This window comes from Natator depressus, chromosome 8 (assembly GCF_965152275.1).
Source record: "Natator depressus isolate rNatDep1 chromosome 8, rNatDep2.hap1, whole genome shotgun sequence".
Classification (NCBI taxonomy): domain Eukaryota; kingdom Metazoa; phylum Chordata; order Testudines; family Cheloniidae; genus Natator; species Natator depressus.
Window position 1 is genome coordinate 95,700,725 of NC_134241.1, and position 17,557 is coordinate 95,718,281.

At 41.5% G+C, this 17,557-nt stretch overlaps 2 protein-coding genes across 3 annotated transcripts in view; one reads left to right on the forward strand and one right to left on the reverse strand.

Moving 5' to 3' along the window:
* The window catches only part of LOC141992520 (protein zyg-11 homolog B), a 40,268-nt gene extending 32,532 nt beyond the window's left edge, over positions 1–7,736 (reverse strand). For both annotated transcript variants that reach the window (XM_074961724.1, XM_074961723.1), the window contains exon 1: positions 7,600–7,736. In XM_074961724.1, coding sequence (XP_074817825.1) covers positions 7,600–7,602 — 3 coding nt within the window. In that variant the 5' untranslated portion in view covers positions 7,603–7,736. The remainder of the gene's footprint in view (positions 1–7,599) is intronic.
* Positions 7,737–12,788: 5,052 nt separating this feature from the next.
* On the forward strand, positions 12,789–17,164 carry COA7 (cytochrome c oxidase assembly factor 7). Its single transcript, XM_074961726.1, has 3 exons — positions 12,789–13,024; positions 13,554–13,694; positions 15,651–17,164. Exons 1-3 carry the CDS (start codon positions 12,919–12,921, stop codon positions 16,097–16,099), a joined length of 696 nt encoding a protein of 231 aa, XP_074817827.1. The 5' UTR covers positions 12,789–12,918; the 3' UTR covers positions 16,100–17,164.
* The last annotated feature ends 393 nt before the right edge of the window (positions 17,165–17,557 follow it).

Below are 17,557 nucleotides of genomic sequence, written 5' to 3' on the forward strand. Positions count from 1 at the left end.
AGTAACTCAAAATGATCTGCCTCAGTTTCCCCATCTGTAAAAGGAAAACAATTCTTACTTGCCTCACAGGGGACTTGTAGTGCTTAGAATTTACAAAAATGCTTTGAAGTATTGTTATTGCACTTTATTGCTAATTAACTAGTTTTCTTCTAAGATTTGTTGGACATCACCAGTAAGCAATAAATTTTGGCTACATCTGTACTCAAAGATATGGGGGGGGGAGATGGGTTGTCTAGACTCTTTTGCTTCTTTATGATATATAAAGGATGTCTGAAAGTCTTCTGAACAGAATTTTGGCTAATCAATTAAAAATCACTTCTCTTTAAAAGTAGAGGGGGAAGAAATTGTCTCTTTATCCTAAAATTACTTAACACATTGAAGAGCATATGAGGATTGTTGATTTTCAATCAAGAATCAGCATATCAACAGCATATGAAATCTACTCCCATTTAATATAAAGTCCCTTGCTCATGTCAACTCCAGTGCTTGTAATTTGCTGCTTCAACATCTGACAGAGGCAAAACATTGGTGATATTAATTGCTTTTGGCACCTTTCCATTCTTTTTGCAAGAAAAGCTAAGTACTTCTGTGTATCAGTGATTAAAGTTCAATGATGTTATTAGGCTTTGCTGATGGACCAGTAACTGAAATAAATTGGGAAGATAGGGCTGCAGATTAAAAAACAGTCTGTGATCAGAGATGAGCCCAGACCAATACCCTAGATCTAAACACCCCTGAATTTTAGGGGAAGTTCAAATACAAATATCAAAACTTCAGCCCATCTCTAGTCTGATTCCATTCAAAATGCTTATTCTTCATGCCAGAAGGGCATCCAACAATATCCATTAACTAGGATTAATTATACAGAGACACACACCAGTAACACCACACATCTTTCATGAACTTCATTGATTCCCGTAGTGTTGGGCATTAGGTTGTGTGCACTGCTTCTGTAAATCTGTGGCAAGATGGGAGGGAGCTTGGGAAAGTTTTAGGGACAATACTGTTTTCAGTGTTCTAATGAAGTTCCTCAATAAGTGTTGGGGGAAAAAAAGTGACTCTTCCTGGAATTCTCTACTGTTGTAATGTGACAATGGGGATATGTCCTATAACTATTTTATCAGAGCTAGAAGCATTTCTAATCTTCTAATGTACTGTCCTTTTCCTTAAAAGGGACATGGACATGTTCAAGATCTTCTGCTAAAAAGTAATAGAGTCTTTACCTGTGTTTACGAACACATGAAGTTAGAAGTGAAATAATTTTCAAAATTTTACTTTTCTATTTATGCTGTTAAGTTTTTGCATTTCACTCAACTTGGAAAATGGAAATGAACTAGTTTCCCTTTTGTTTCCAATTAATTTCACTTTCCAGCTCTCATGCATTAACATAGTGCTGCCATGTTCAAGTTGTAAACACTGCCTAGGACTGTTTAAATCTGAACAAAAGCTGTTTTATATAGAAATATACGTAAACATTTTTATTGAAATGTGTGATTAGACTTTTGTATACACCACCTAAATTATCTATCTAAACTACTTGACAGAGTCCCTTCAATCTCAGTGCTTTTCCATCCTGTCAAGTTCATATACATAAGTCACAAGGCAGGCAGTCAAAGAGATAAGCAGACCTCATGTGTCTTCTGTGATGTACATCTGAAAGAGTGATATATTTATTACCCAAGATACACAACAGCATTATACTGATGCAACCAAGAGTGACTGTAGTTTTGCCTTGTAAAGTAGAATAGTTTTCTTTAGCTTTTTAAAAGCTTTTGTTTAAAAACAATGAATGACTATTTTAATAGATTTTTTTAAGCATGAATAACTATGAAAAACTATGAAAAATTAAATTTTAATTAGTAGTGTACGTTATAAGTTAATAAAATAAATGGCATAGATTTCAGCATCTAACAAGCAACCAAATGAACGTGGCAGCCTGAAGCATAATGCCTCCTTCAATCCAAGTTCCTCTGATTATAAGCATGTAACTGAGCATCTTGGGCAGGTTTGTCACAGGCAGCAAAGAATTCTCACCTCCACAAATAAAAATAAAATTTTTTTAAAAAGGAATATTTAAAACTTCTGCTTCCCACCCTATCCTAATAAGTTGTTGATTACAGCGAGAAAATGTTTTGCCGCATATAAAGTTTCAATATTTAGAGAGAGTTTACAAAGGGCCACTTTGCATTCTTGAACTACAGAATCCTACATCCAGCAAGTCCTGTATTAGTTTAAAATTAATGAAGAGGATTACTTTATCAAGAACTTCAACCATGTTTTTCCTGAATTTCTTCTGAAACAGCATAATGTGAACTACAATCACATACACCTATGTACTGTTTACTAAACCAACAGTATATCTGACATCTTCTGTCAGGCTGGTGTAGCCTACTCCAGCAGAAAAGCTAGCTTCACTATCCTCAATAATGACTTCATCTGCTCCTTTCCAAGCCCTCATTTCTCAGACTTATTTAAAAATAAAATCTTCTGCACAAATAAAAAGTAGCCTTTGCATAATTAGCTTTTATTTGATGAACCAGTGTAAAAGCTCTGAAGATTTTTCCAGAATATTGATAGCTCCTTATCTTTCCATTAAACTCTTTCTGAGAACCTATATCAACTTTGACAGCAAAATGTGTTTGTTCTGACCACAAATGCCCTATGACTGCTGCTTCATTTTGGTCTCCATTACAGAAGGGGATATGCTCCATGTTTGTCATTTGTTATAAATATAAATAGCACAGTGCTTTTTAAAATAGAAGATACAAATGCCAACTTTCCAACACAGCAGAACCACCTTGATTCAGTACTGTTGATCCAAAGACACAGATTTACTAAAAACCACGTATTCCCTTCTTTGTTTTCAATGGCCATACTGTCAAAAACTTAAGGGCAGTCACAACTGTAACAGTAAGAGTTTTTTCTTCCTAATAAGACATATGTACAGAGGACCTTGAGCATCCTATCTAAAAAGAGAAGTTCTTTTCCTCTCCATTTCAAATTAAAGGTGACCTTACATTTGGTTTCTTTAAGAGCTCTTGATGTGGGACTTGTGGGAGAGGGGGTGTGCCCTGATACATTCACATCAGAACATAGTTGCACCCGAAAGCAGAGTCTACATGCATAACTAGTTTCAGAGTAACAGCCGTGTTAGTCTGTATTCGCAAAAAGAAAAGGAGTACTTGTGGCACCTTAGAGACTAACCAATTTATTTGAGCATAAGCGTTCGTGAGAAGTGAGCTGTAGCTCACGAAAGCTTATGCTCAAATAAATTGGTTATGCATAACTAGGTTGATGCAAGTGTACTTATCCGAACCTAACTCTGTAGCGTAGACCAGGCCTAAGTGAGGGCTTAATACCATGTTAATGTGTACTAGGGAACTTTCAGCATGCATCAGCAGGATCCACATGGGCTAGTAAGTGTGCAAAATGCTGGTGTGAACTAGAATTTACACCCCAGCTAGTATGCACTAAAGCACCATGTAAACAAGCCCTGAAAGTCACCCAACATTTTAAAACAAGTGTTCTTAACGATCTGTATTTCTAACAGAGAAACAAAGGGAAGTAGAGTATAACCATACATCTGAAATTGTGAACTAGAGCTACATTTTAACAGTACATTAGTTCATTGACCACGGATCTAATTGTATTTTGCAGAGTTGGAAATTTAGGCCTAACACTATAACTAAATTACTCTTTATGAAGATTTAATTAAAAGATATTTAACTTTAAATTACAAGGATATTAGAAGCGGTCTCACTCCCAGTCCCCAAAAACTAGATTTTCATGTAAAAAATGCACTGCATTTTAAAACTCCCCCTCCAAAACTCCAAATCATTTTAATTCTAAGGTGTTTCTTTTAGCCTATAAAGACTTAAGCTCTTCAGACATGATATACCCAGGCAGCTGAAGAAATGAAGTAGACAGACCTCTGGTATAACTGTAAGTGGGCTGCTGGCAGAGTGTTTTCAGTGAATGACCCTCAATTTTGGAACCAGTTTCCTACCTTGGTATAACAGAACCTGAATCTGTTAGCTTTCTGGACACTCTGCAAGGCCCATCTGTTTTCCCAGGCTTTCAAGATGATGAGCTAGAGAGAACGTATGGGGTGGGAGGGAGGAACTTTATGTGACAGTGGTATTACTCCTGATGGGTTGGCAGGGAAAGAAGAGTCAGTAACTGGTTTAATTTGTAAGATTTGTTATTGGTTTTGAATGTACAGAGCATTTAATAGGTAAATTTCCTCAGAACTACTTAAAAATTACATCTCAGCATGGCCATAAACATCATATGACCTATATTCATTACTTCCTTAATTAATCCTGTTTACTATCTTCTAAATACATATTCTACCGAGTTACAAGGCCAACACCCACATTTTCCACTCCAGTCTCCAACACGTGCTCTTAAAGGGCAAAAAGTGTGGTTACTTTGTTTATTTTTTTTAAATCTCAGACCAAACTCTTTGTCTACACTAATTTTTACCTTCAGTTAGTTGATTAACAATTAATTTGAAGTATTAACATATTTGTAAAGACTCCCCAAACATTCGTCCCAGTCTATAAACATTTGTGTTGAAGGAAAGATCTCCACACAGGACAATTTTACTAATTATATGGGTATAATTCCCTGTGTGGTCACTCTTATTCCAGAATAAGAGGAACTTTTTAGGGGAAGTGGGAATTAGTTTAAACCTCTTTCAAATGGATGAACTAAACTGAAAATGTATATAACTTTCAGTTTAGAGACACCCCTTAGTCCATGACTACACCAGGAGATCTTTACCCATATAGGAATACTGTAATACTATACTTGCAAAGCATTCCTATTGTGGACACATGTATTCTGGCAAAGCTGCACTTTTACTAGTGTAACTTATTCCACCACACATCCCCAAGAGCAGAACAAACTATACCAGTAAAACTGCTGTTTTTGTCAATAAACCTGCACCTCCATTAGGGGCTTCTGCCAACACAGCTATGTCAGTCAGGTGTCACACCTTTTCATACCACTGACCAACATAACTGTGCTGGCAGAAAACATGGCCTTATCTTACACTGGTGTAACTTCCTTAGTATGCTGGTGTAACTTCCTTAGATTAATTGTGCACAACAAAACTAGCTCAAACAAGCATTAAGACTGTGACACTAACCAATAAATCTAAAGAATAATGATACTGCAATAGGAATTTAGATTCATAGACTATAAAGCAAGAAAGGACCAATAGGATTATCCAGTCTAACCTCCTGCATAGTAGCTTAACTCTTCTTGCAAAAAAGTTAAGAAACAAAATATATCCAACCCCCTTGCCAGCTAAGATGGATCAATTCCTCCCCCCACCCCCATCATGTTTTCACATAACAATGTATATTTAAAATGTATTAAATATAAGCAGTAAAGTGTACAGTTTGGGGGTTTGTTTTAAAAAAACACAGTCATTCCCATCTGAGGATGAATCATGACTCTTTACAAAGAGACAACAAGGTAACAAACAAAATGTATTTCTTTCCCAACCATCTCTCCCTCTGTAATGCTTTAGTAGTGACAGAGGGAATATGCCTCATCCTACTGTTAAATATCTGTAAAGCACTAATTCAGTGGGTCTCAAACTTTTGTACTGGTGATCCCTTTCACATCGCAAGCCTCTGAGTGTGACACCCCCCCCATATAAATTAAACACGCTATTAAATATATTTAACACCATTATAAATGCTGGAGGCAAGCAGGGTTTGGGGTGGAGGTTGACAGCTCATGACCCCCCATGTAATGACTTTGTGACCCCCTCAGGGGTCCTGACCCCCAGTTTGAGAACCCTTGCACTAATTATTATTAGTGTAGCTGTTGCTGCTCTACAAAAGCTTGAGTCGTGGGATTCAAGATGCGGGGCTGTAGATGTTTAGGCTCAGACTAGAGCCCAAGCTCTGGGACCCCACAAGGGGGAAGCGTCCCAGAACCCAAGCTCCAGGGCAAGCACCACAAGCCTTAGTCAGATGACCCAGGCCAATCACAGGTCTTTTATTCTACTGTCAACACACCCTCAGAGACTGAGCTCCAGCCTAAGCTCCAACCCAAGCTAGCATCGCAGAGTGAGCCAAAGTTAGAGTAGACTGAAGCCCTGTGGGGGTGTATACCTGGCAATCAAACATCAATGGCTGGCCCATGTCAGCTGACTTGGGCTCACGGGGCTAGAGCTGTGGGGGCTATAAAAAAATGCAGTGTAGTCATTTGGGAGCAGACTGGAGCCTGGGCTCCAGGACCTGATGAGTCTTTTTTGCAATACAGACATGAGTGACTCAGAAGCACAAGTCTGTAACCCACACACCTTCTGGGTGTGGTGTTCTATCCCATCTAGTAGCACCAAGACCACTTAAAGAGAAAGATAAAAGGAGTCTGCTCTATAGCCTTAGCTAACACCCAGGCCCAGTTGCTTTTTAGCTCATAGAATCATAGAATATCAGGGTTGGAAGGGACCTCAGGAGGTCATGTAGTCTAACCCCCTGCTCAAAGCAGGACCAAGCCCCAATTTTTGCCCCAAATGGCCCCCTCAAGGATTGAACTCACAACCCTAGGTTTAGCAGGCCAATGCTCAAACCACTGAGCTATCCCTCCCCCCCTGCTGTTGTAGAGGCTTATGCACTAAGCGCCAGAGGTCCCCGATTGGGTTACACATCTACCCTGCAATCAAATATCAATGGCTAGCCCATGTCAGCTGACTTGGGCTCACTGGGCTACAGCTGTGGGGTTATAAAAAATGCAGTGTAGACTTTTGGGCTGAGGGACCTGGTGAATCTTTTTTTTGCAGTGTAGACATGAGTGACTCAGAAGCACAAGTCCCCTGATGATTTTTTTTTTGCGGGAACCTGTGCTCCTTAATTAGGTAGGCCTGTCAACACACAGGTTTTGTACCCATTTAACTATTCCAGTTAAGAGCAGGGGTTTTGTTTTGCCTGAAACCAAACTAGTTCAAGATCAGTACAACCCCGACAGCGGACACAGCTGGATTGGTAGAAGAAGGGTGCCTGATACCAGCAGACCATGTTCCCCGGAAGGCAGGCGCACAGGCGACCCGGGTCTAAGGGGCGGGCCGCCCCCTGTGCCAGCAGGTGACACGGCACAGGTCGCGCGCCTCGCTGAGCCCTGGGGCGGTTCTGAAAGGGCCACCCGACATGGGGTGGTTTGGAAGCTTCCCGAGGCGAGCGGCTGCCAGGGGCCACAACTGGCCCTTACACGGCACGGACTTGCCGCCCGGCCCCTGCGGCCTCGGTCCCTGTTTATGTAACACGCCGCTCAGCAGCTCGTTGCTCAACCACCCGCTGCCCAGGCTGGTGGCCGCAGTGGACGCGGACTGTCCCGCTCCCCCCCGCGCCGAGGAGCCGAGGCGACCTGCTGTCAGTACCGCGTCGGGCCGGGCCGGCTGGCAGCGAGCGCCGGGGCCTCACCGCCCGCCTCTAACAGCCCCCGAGGCAGCCTGAGGGGAATTTACCTCAGCCGAGCCAACCAGGGGCTGTGCCCGGGGGAGGCAGCCCCGGCCCCCCCGCGTGGGACCCCTGCCCTCGGCGGGCTGCAAACCCCCTGCGAGGCGGGAAGAGAAGGACTCACCATCGCTGCGCCGGGTCCCCAGGCTCCGTCACCCAGCAGCGAGTCGGGGCACAGGGCCGCCCCGTCGACCTGGAAGTGAATCCGCCTCAGCCGGCTAGGGGTGGCGGGGCCCGGTTCCCGCCTCCCTTAAAGGGGCCGCGTTAGCCGTCGGGGCGCAGCCGCGCAGGGGGCCCGCTGGGGTCTTTGGAAAATCAGCCCCCTTAAACAAAAATCTCGTCAAGCTGGCCAATAATAATAGCGTTGCGGAGTGTACTGAGCTCCTTTTTCTGTCCATCTTACCATTGTTTCCTGTCTCCTCGGGGGAGGAGTTTGAGTGTCATTACTGATTTTATTTTATTAACATGTATTGAACCCCTGGTGATATTAAGTGATGTGTAGAAGCTATGGGGTGACCCTGTGCACTGGTATAACTCAAACAGTAATCCCCCACAACCACACATGTAAATGGAATGGGGATGACAAGGACCAGGTAAGCATGTTTTATTAAAAAGAAACCAAGAATAATCAATTATCTCATTAAATTAAGTGATATACAAAATTCTCAGTTCTGCATTGCTGATGGTAGAGCTGGTCACTGATCAAGTTCAGGAACAGGTATTTGTGCAGAGGCTCCAGCACAAAGTAATTTCAAGTCTCTAGTGTAAAAGGCCTCATCCTACTTCCACTGAAGTCAATGAGGGCTTTGCAATTGACTTTAATGGGAGCAGATTTGGACCATAGTTGTAGGTGGTAGTGAACACTTCTCTCCTATGGACGTACACTACAGTTTCTTGTCAGCACAGAGTGCACCAGTCTCAGTTATTTCAGTTCCAGGACACACTGTAAAGTGTAATAATACCACCCCAAGCAGCTAAAATGAAAACATAAAGAGCTTGAATTTAAGCTTCTTGACTACTCCAGGTACAGCCACATGAACAGTATTTATTCCTAAACCAGAAAAACAAATAATAAATCAGAAGACCCAAATTTCTAAATTAATTTATACTTCCTTTCATTAGAGAATGTCAAATTTACAAACATTGGCCTCCACAATGCAGTCCTTATGCAGGCAAAATCCTAACTGAAGCCACTAGGATTTTTGCTTATGTAGAGACTGTAAAAAAGGACCATTAAATTGTTAGTTATCACACCACCAGTGTAAAGAAGGTAAATAAGTATTAACCCCATTTTTGAAAGGACTACATTGAGACATGGAAGTTGTCTGGACTGCCCAGGATCATATGGTGAAGCCAGGAATAGAACCAAGAATTTTGACTCCCAATTTCCTGATAAATGTCATGGTATTCCATAGTAAGTCATGCTATTTATTCCCCTAAACTATCTAAGCTAATTTCTGTTTTAATTTATTCAATTAGATTTTATCTATTTTTAGTCTATGGATTTTAAGTCTATTTTTGTTACTTATGCAACTACTCTGTACAAATTCCTTTCTCTTGTAATAAATAATAAAGTAGCTAATAATAAACTTGTAACACTTTCTCCTGTTTTTCAGGATCAAGAGCTTCATGAATCCTTCCACTTTAGACCTCTAGTCTTTTCTCTTCTATGGAAGAAGGGGGGGGGGGGGGGGAAGGGAACCTGTCCTTTTCCATAGGAAGCTGCAAAAGATCAGTGAGCCTCACATGGCTTTCCTACCTTCATAATCATTCTATTGCTTCACTGCATCTCCGTTCCTCAGTGTTAGCCAATCAGTTTCATGGTTTTCAGATTAAGGCAGAGGTACATAGCTGCCAAGTATTTTGCAGCTCCAGGTGCAAAATTAAATTCAAATAATTTAATGATCCAGTTTGTGTATTCAAAACTAATCTACATGTTACCATAAACTCCAACTTTATAAAAAAAGTATCTGGATTTAGAGCTTATGCAGCCCTAGTGAATGAAGTGGTCTGTTTATCTACCAAAAAAAAAAAAAAAAAAAAAAGGAGTACTTGTGGCACCTAAGAAACTAACAAATTTATCTGAGCATAAGCTTTCGTGAGCTACAGCTCACTTCATCGGATGTTGTAGCTCACGAAAGCTTATGCTCAAATAAATCTGTTAATCTCTAAGGTGCCACAAGTACTCCTTTTCTTTTTTGCGAATACAGACTAACACGGATGCTACTCTGAAACCTGTTTATCTACAGAGCAGCAAGGCAAGGTTTCCGCATACTGAAATATCAGCATGCCTCAATTTTGATTGGGGGCACGTTTTTGCTAGGGATAACAGGCAATTCAATTCTTGTGAGCCATGAAGTTCTTGGCCTCTCTGCTGAGTCTTCCAGCTAGTGCAAATTGTGGTGGTGAGTTTGTGAAATGGGAGCTAGAAGACAGAGATCCACCAAGCTCATCTCATTGCATTGGCCACCAAACATCCATTAGATGAAAACAACTGCTAATTCCTACCAAATTGTGCTAGATTCAGACTGGTGTCCTGCATGTAAAGAGTTCTTAAGCTCATTAGATATCCTGAGGCATCCAGTCCTCTAATACTAATGTTACACCTCAAGAGAGAAGAGTTTCTGGAGAGAAAAATTTATTAAGTTACATTCTGACCTGTTTAGAGCTTACAAAGGCAGAGTCTTCCACTCTATACAGGCATGCAACATCTCCCACAATCTATTCTCAAGTCTTTTTCAAACAAACCCTGTGATACATGCTCCACCCTTTTCTTAACAGGACAGATGTCATTAACTAAAATACAAATACAAAAATAAAACTAATATTAACACAGCATCCAAATTAATCTCTGTATCATTTAAACAAATAATTCTGTTATAGTTAAGGTTGCTTACAAACACATTTAATTCTTTAAAATGTTAAGGTTTTTCACATCAATGTAATTAGTCATTTGAAAAAAGAATTCTAAGGAATTAAGTAATGGATATCACATTTACCTATTTAGTAGAGAATGTACTTAATTTCTGAAGTAGGATGCTAAAATTGTCCTTCGGCGCCTTAACTGTGACCACATATTTATTGAAATTCAAAACAAATTTTAATCAATATGTAACAACCTCAACCTTAACCAATGTGTTTATGTAACATTACAGATAATGGAAAAATACTATGCGATCGTGTAATTAAAGATTTATCATAATGCTAAAATAATCATAACTGTTTACATACAACCTATTTTTTTTCATATGTAGTACAAGGGTTAGTTGAGTTTTATCTATACAGGAAGTTTGAAGAATTTGCATTTTTTAATGTTACTGAGATCATTGGGGGGGAGGGAGAGCCAGATAATTTGCCAAAAAAATTTAAAAAGACCTATTTTAAAATTGATTTAATCTCAAATTAGTTACTTGTAATTTTTCAGGAAATTGAGTTTGTACTCAGAGTAAAGTGCCGAAATATTGGGGAGGATGTGTCATATTCTGCATAGGAGACATAGGAACACTCCCTGCTTTAAAGTGCAAAATTTAACCATACCTAGAGACCAACAGCTGATGCCTCCATAAGTTTGTGTCTCTTTCAGGCATGTCCTTTTTGTATGTGTGTGTTACTGAATTTTATAACTGATATTTTAACAAAAAAATTACTTCATTAATTTTTGTTGTTGTTCCTCAGTCCTCTTTTTCTAGACCCCACACTAGCAGGGCATGATTCTGGGACACATTACTTTGGATTTTTCAAGATCAATTCCAACTGTCTGCAGACCCTTCCCAGTTCATTATTATTTTCTCACGCACTCTCTGTACTTCCAACTTGTCAGTCAATGCAGCCCCTGGGCCCCCAACGATTTAGGATTTGCAGTTGTTCAGATGGCATTAAAGATTTGTCTATACTTGGAAAATGAACAGTTGCTGACAGTAGTTATCAACACCCCCTTCTCCCCTTAAAATGGTGTTGAACACTATGTAGCTGTTAGTCCAGATAGACAAAAAAAAGTGTTGCCAACTCACCATTTTATCACAAGTCATGACATTTGATGTTTTTCTTAAAGCCCCAGCTCCTGGAATCACATAATTACACAACATTCTCAGCTTTAATTTTTTTTAAACTAAGTTTCTAGCCCTTATAGCTGTAAAGAACAGCTTGAAAACATGATCTCTGTAGGCTCAAAACCCAGAAGGCAAAAAAAACAAAATCCAAATTTTTTAAATCTCTTTTTATTGGTGAGGGGAGGCAGGCTGACTCACTAGTGAACATTTGGGTTTGGCAATGCCCAAAACATTGTCAATATCAGTATGGGAAGTGACCTGGAGCCATGGTGCAACAGGCGTCTCTCATACTTTTGTAACAGTGTTGTAAAGCCATGTTGGTCCCAGGATATTAGAGAGACAAGGTAGATGAAGTAATATCTTTTATTGGACCAACTTCTGTTGTTACAAGGGACAAGTTTTCAAGCTACACAGACCTCTTCTTTAGGTCAGGTAAACAGTTGGTTTCAGCTACTAGTAGTTAGGCCATTTTCAAAGCTGGTTGAAGGGAAAGTGAGCTCATTCTCAACAAAGTAAGGGCTTAACTGCACCAGGAAAGTGACCTATTGCTCAAAATGGTTGCCAGTAACACGAGATGTTTGGGTCATTTTCCTTGTGCAGCTGGCCCCTTATTTTGTTGAGACTGTCATGTTGACGCAGCTCAGAGCAAGCACAGTATCTCAAAAATAGATTTTGCCCAAAGAAACAGGAGAAGTAGAAAGAGAAAGAAGCAGGAGAATAGAAAATAAAACAAGCCCTTTTGCTTTTCAATGGAAATATTCCCCATTTTCATATAAATATACCTCAAAAACTAGTTAACATTTGTAAAGTGCCTGGGTAACTTTGAGTGCAAAATATTACTGTGCTTGTAAGTATATTCGGAGGTGTAATTCAGTAAGATCAATTCAATGCCTCTTGGGCAAAGAGCACCAGAAGGCATAACCTATTGAGCCAACTTACTGGATGCATCTAGAGCAATAAAATGATCCAAGGCTGGTTTCAGAAGGGGTGGAATGGGAAAAAAAGGTTTGGAGAAAAAGTGAAAGTGATCAGACAAAAGGAAAGCGAAAGAGAATAGCCTAGAAAGCCCCGCTGCTATAGCCCCGTGTCCCTGGCTTGCCCTCCTGCCCTGGAGCCTGGCCGGGGGGTAGCCTGCAAGGGATACCATCCAGGAGCGGCTGGTCCAGCCACAGCTTCCACGTTCCTCGCCCGCCCGCTCCGCTTCTGCAAATGGGCTGACGCCGCGCATCGATTCTTCGACGCTCTGCCCCGCCCACTGGCCGTGTGCGGTACCTATTCCCTTCCGGGTGCGGGCGGGCCCTGCAGGAGGGAGAGGCGCTTCCGCTGGCGGCCGAGTCACCTTGCCGCGCGGACCCGGGTGCGGTTCTCCCGGCGCCCCCCCCCGTGGAAGGGCGATGGCCGGGCTGGTCAACCTGGAGGACGAGGAGGAGGTGAAGGGCTACCTGGAGAACCTGGGCATCGAGTACAGCTACCAGTGCTACAAGGAGGGCGATCCGGACGGTAAGTGGACAACGCGGCGCAGCGCCCGGCTGCAGGCTGCACCTGGCCCCCGGGCAGCGCGGCTGGCCCCGGGTGCGGGCGGCGCGCCTGGTCCCCGGCCTCTCCTAGCCGCTGCCTTCATGCACGAGTGGCGAGATGCTTCCAAGGTCACTGGGCCCCACCGCTCTGGGAAGAGCCTGGAGCTCGGGGGCCTGGTGCTGTCTTTTAAGCCAGCCCTACTTGCAGAAAGGGCGCTGCGAGGTGTCTCTTGCAAAGCAGCGCTGCCAGGTCTAGGGTGTTTGGTTTTAGTCCGCGCCTGCAGTGTAGGCCCGGGGTGCAGCCCTGCACAGAAACTGGGATGGGGGGAGGAATTCAGAGCTGACGTTAAAGCTTCCAGGGGGTTTGTAGTATAGAAAGATGAGACTAAAAATGGATAAGCAAGCTATATTATAAAGACCCATCGTCTTCCCTTCTTGGGTTGTGGTGAAACACCCAAATAGCCTAGCCTGAGCCTAGTTTGTAAACCGTTTAATTCCTGTCTTCCTCACAGGTTGCCATCGATTGGCTGATTATTTGGAGGGGGTGAAGAAGGACTTTGAAGCAGCTGCCAAGGTGCTAAAAGAAAACTGTGAAAAGAATCAGAACAGTGAGAGTTGCTATAAACTTGGAGCTTATTATGCAACTGGGAAAGGTGAGAAATAGCTGTTGGTCCTGTCCCGCCTTCTGCCTGTTGGAAGAAAGGGTAGTGTTGAGCATGAGCAGTGGGTGAACCCCTGGCTTGGGGAGGCTAGCCCCCCAGGCCTGCCCCTTTTGCACCCATTGGAGCCCAGCCCCCACTCGTGTTGAGGCTGTTCTTGTGAGCTAGTTCTCTTCTTGTGACAAGGTGCTTCAGGATTTCTAGCTAACATTTTATTAGGGGTTAACCTTTCAGTGCTAGGAGGCACAGATTTCTTGTCATTCTCATTGCTGTTCATGGCTTTGGTGGCCTGTCTAGGTATGTCTACACTGCAAAGTAAGCTGAAGGTTAGTAGAACTCAGGTTAGCAGACCCTGGGTTTGTTAACCTCAGGCTTGAACGTCAACACTTGTCTGTAACCCTCATGTTAGGAATTGTTGAACCCTGGGTCCCAACCTGGGGCTCTAGTATCTGCTCTGAATTGTGTAGGCCTGAGACTAGCGACTGATATCTCAGACTTCCTAGTATTCCCCCCAAAAATATGGCTGCTGTAGCCCTTTGTTCATAGTGCAGTGTGGGAAAACTTGGCTGTCCAGAGAACAAAGAAAATCTGCCTGTGACATTGTGGGATGCTTTTGCCAGACTCCCAGATCATGAGCACAGTGGGGCTGCATCTACACTGCAAAGCAATAGAACTTGAACTCTGGGTTCTGTCTTGACTCAAGCTCAAGTTATGTCTACACAGCAAAGAAAAACCGTTGGCTGGCACAAGCTAGCCACATCAGGGATAGGTGCTGGAACTAGGGGTGCTGCTGCAACCCCTGGCTATGATGGAAACCACTTCAATACAGGGTTTACAGTTTCGCAAAAAGAAAAAGGAGTACTTGTGGCACCTTAGAGACTAACCAATTTATTTGAGCATAAGCTTTCCTGAGTTGTAGCTCACTTCATCGGAGCTGTAGCTCACAAAAGCTTATGCTCAAATAAATTGGTTAGTCTCTAAGGTGCCACAAGTACTCCTTTTCTTTTTTGTGAATACAGACTAACATGGCTGCTACTCTGAAACTGGTTTACAGTTTGTTTCAATGGCTCACATCTCCAGTTATCACTGCAGGGGAAACCTTGTATTAGGAATTCTAAGAAAACAAACATTTTTCCTTTAGATCAAGTTTTGGTTACTCTTCCAAATAACCAGAGTCTCTTTGAGAGTTGTATACATTTCCTTTGTGTATATTATTTGGAGATATGCTTGAAACTCATTTTGTTGAGAAATTAAGCATCCTATGCTGCTGTAGTTGACTTGAGTAGAGCAGGATGAGGCCTTAAGCAATAGTTGGAATTATTTATGCTAATACCAACTGGCTACAAAACAGGAAGAGTTGGAGGATTTAAATTTATATATAAAAAATATATATAAAAATAAAATGGAAGACACCCCTCTTCAGCAAACTAATATTTTTATCTATTATAGTCAACCATGGTCGTATCTTCTGCCTTGCATCAAATGCTTAGGCTAGGTCTTCCTTTTACCTGAAACCCATTTTGTTTAGATTATGTTGTCTTTAGATAAACTTGGTTTGGCTATATATGGAAAGAATACATTTGGTTACATTTCTTCTTCATTTAGTGTAGATAGTTATACTGACAAAAAAATGCTTGGGCTGGTATAACTCATTTCTTTCAGGGAACTAGTATAAGCTATCACAACAACAGAGGTCTTTTGCTGGGAAAAGCTGCATCTACACTAGGAGGGTTTGCTCGTATAGCTATACTGGCAAATCTTGTTTAATGTAGACTAGGTCTTGACTCTCTGAAGAGTAGTCCACATTTACAACTATCTTTGTATTGAGTTATATTCTTCCGAAATAGTAGTCAAAAATTTGTGAAAGAAAATGTTCTCCTCACTACCTCACGATTATAGTATGTTCTTCACACAAACTAGTATTTGATTGTGTTTTGGGGGGGGCTGCAGGTGGACTCACCCAAGATTTGAAAGCTGCCTACAACTGTTTTCTGAAGTCTTGCGAAAAAGGTGGGAAGAAATCAATAAATGCTTGCCACAACGTTGGACTTTTAGCACACGATGGGCAAGTAAATGACGACAAACCTGACCCAGTCCTTGCCAGGGACTACTACAGTAAAGCATGTGATGGCAGTTTTGCTCCTAGTTGCTTCAATCTTAGTGCGATATACCTTCAAGGAGCACCTGGGATACCAAAGGACATGAACCTAGCTTTGAAGTACTCTTTGAAAGCATGTGACATGGGTCATGTGTGGGCATGTGCCAATGCCAGTCGAATGTACAGACTAGGAGATGGAATTGATAAGAATGATGCCAAGGCAGAGGCTCTAAAAAACAGGGCAAGAGACCTACATAAAGAACAGCAGGAAGCTTCTAGAGCCTTAACATTTGGGGAGTAAACCCACTTAAATCATTCACAGACTCCTAGGACAGCACTTTTAAATGGTGCATAAACTTTAGCTGCAAACAAAAAACCCATACCTGTTGCACTCACAAAAGAGGCATCTGTGTGTGTTTGCATGTGCAAATTTTTGGATGTGCAACTGATTGTACAACTCTGGTGTGCCATTATCTGAAAACTTGGCCCCTTAGAACAGTTGTTCAGGCGAACAAACGTCTAGGGCCAAATTTTCAAAGGCCCAGAGGACCCAGCTTTTAAAGTTGAAGGCACAGTTTTATGTGCTGACTTGTGACTGCAATCTTCCACATCCACACAAAATTGTATGTGCATAATTACTCAAACCTGAGTATGCAAAACTGTCTAATTTTAGAGACTACTTTGGATAATATTACTGGGACCCTAAGGGATGCTATATAGAAGAATGTATGTACTCTTGAGCACTCTTTTCCAAAGACAAGCACTCTCAAGTTTAGGTTTTCAGTGTATCACAGGACATGCTCCTTCCATTGATGCTGAAATACACTGATCACTGAAGGTGGTATTTATTTTGTCTTCCAAATGTAGTTTCTTTAGCTGCACTTCTGTTTACCAAGGTTACAAAAGGGATATAACTTGCTGCCATGGTGATGAGTGAAGTTTTAAAACTCAGATGCACATATATAAATCTTGATTTCTTGAAAGTCCAGTAAATCTTATCTAGATACTTCTGAATGTCATTAAGTATCCTTTGTGTAAATTGTTTTTAGCCTATTTCAGATGGGTTCACTATTTTATTGAACAATTCAATTCTTGGACATAATTTGACTGATTTTAAACATGAATGTGTGTATGTTTGTGTGCGCGCGAGCCCAAAAATCAAGAAATCCTTACACAGGCTAAACTTGAATATTAGTCATTTTTGACTGAGCAAAGACTTCAGGATGTGATTTTATCATTAAAAACAAACCTACAGTAAACTATGGTGGAATTTTTCTGTATCTTACCACTAAGGGGCGCTTGTGTTCAAAAAGCCACACAATGCTTTCTTCTTTTTAACTTAAACGAGGCATCGGTATTATAGTGCATTTTTGTATGGTGGAGCTACATTTCATTTTTATTTCCCTTAAGTGGTACCAATTTCAAAACAGATCTGTCCCCCATAAAATGTAGAGTTTACTGTACAGTAATTTCTGCACTGACGCTATCTTAAATTACCTGTCTTGATATGTTCCCCATCCTGTATTTTTGAATGTCCATGTGTTAGGTAAATGCTATAGGTTAACTAAGGATTTGATCCTGTGGTCCTTATGCACTCAGTTCCCTTGTTCACTTGATTTGGTTGCGGGACCTGGCTGAACAAGGACTGCAGGAGCAAATCCTCACTGTCATTAGTCTCTTCTACTTAACTTCATGCTTCTACCATCACCCTCAAGCTAGTGGCTTCCCTTTAGTTGCCTTCCTAAAATTTCTTATTTTT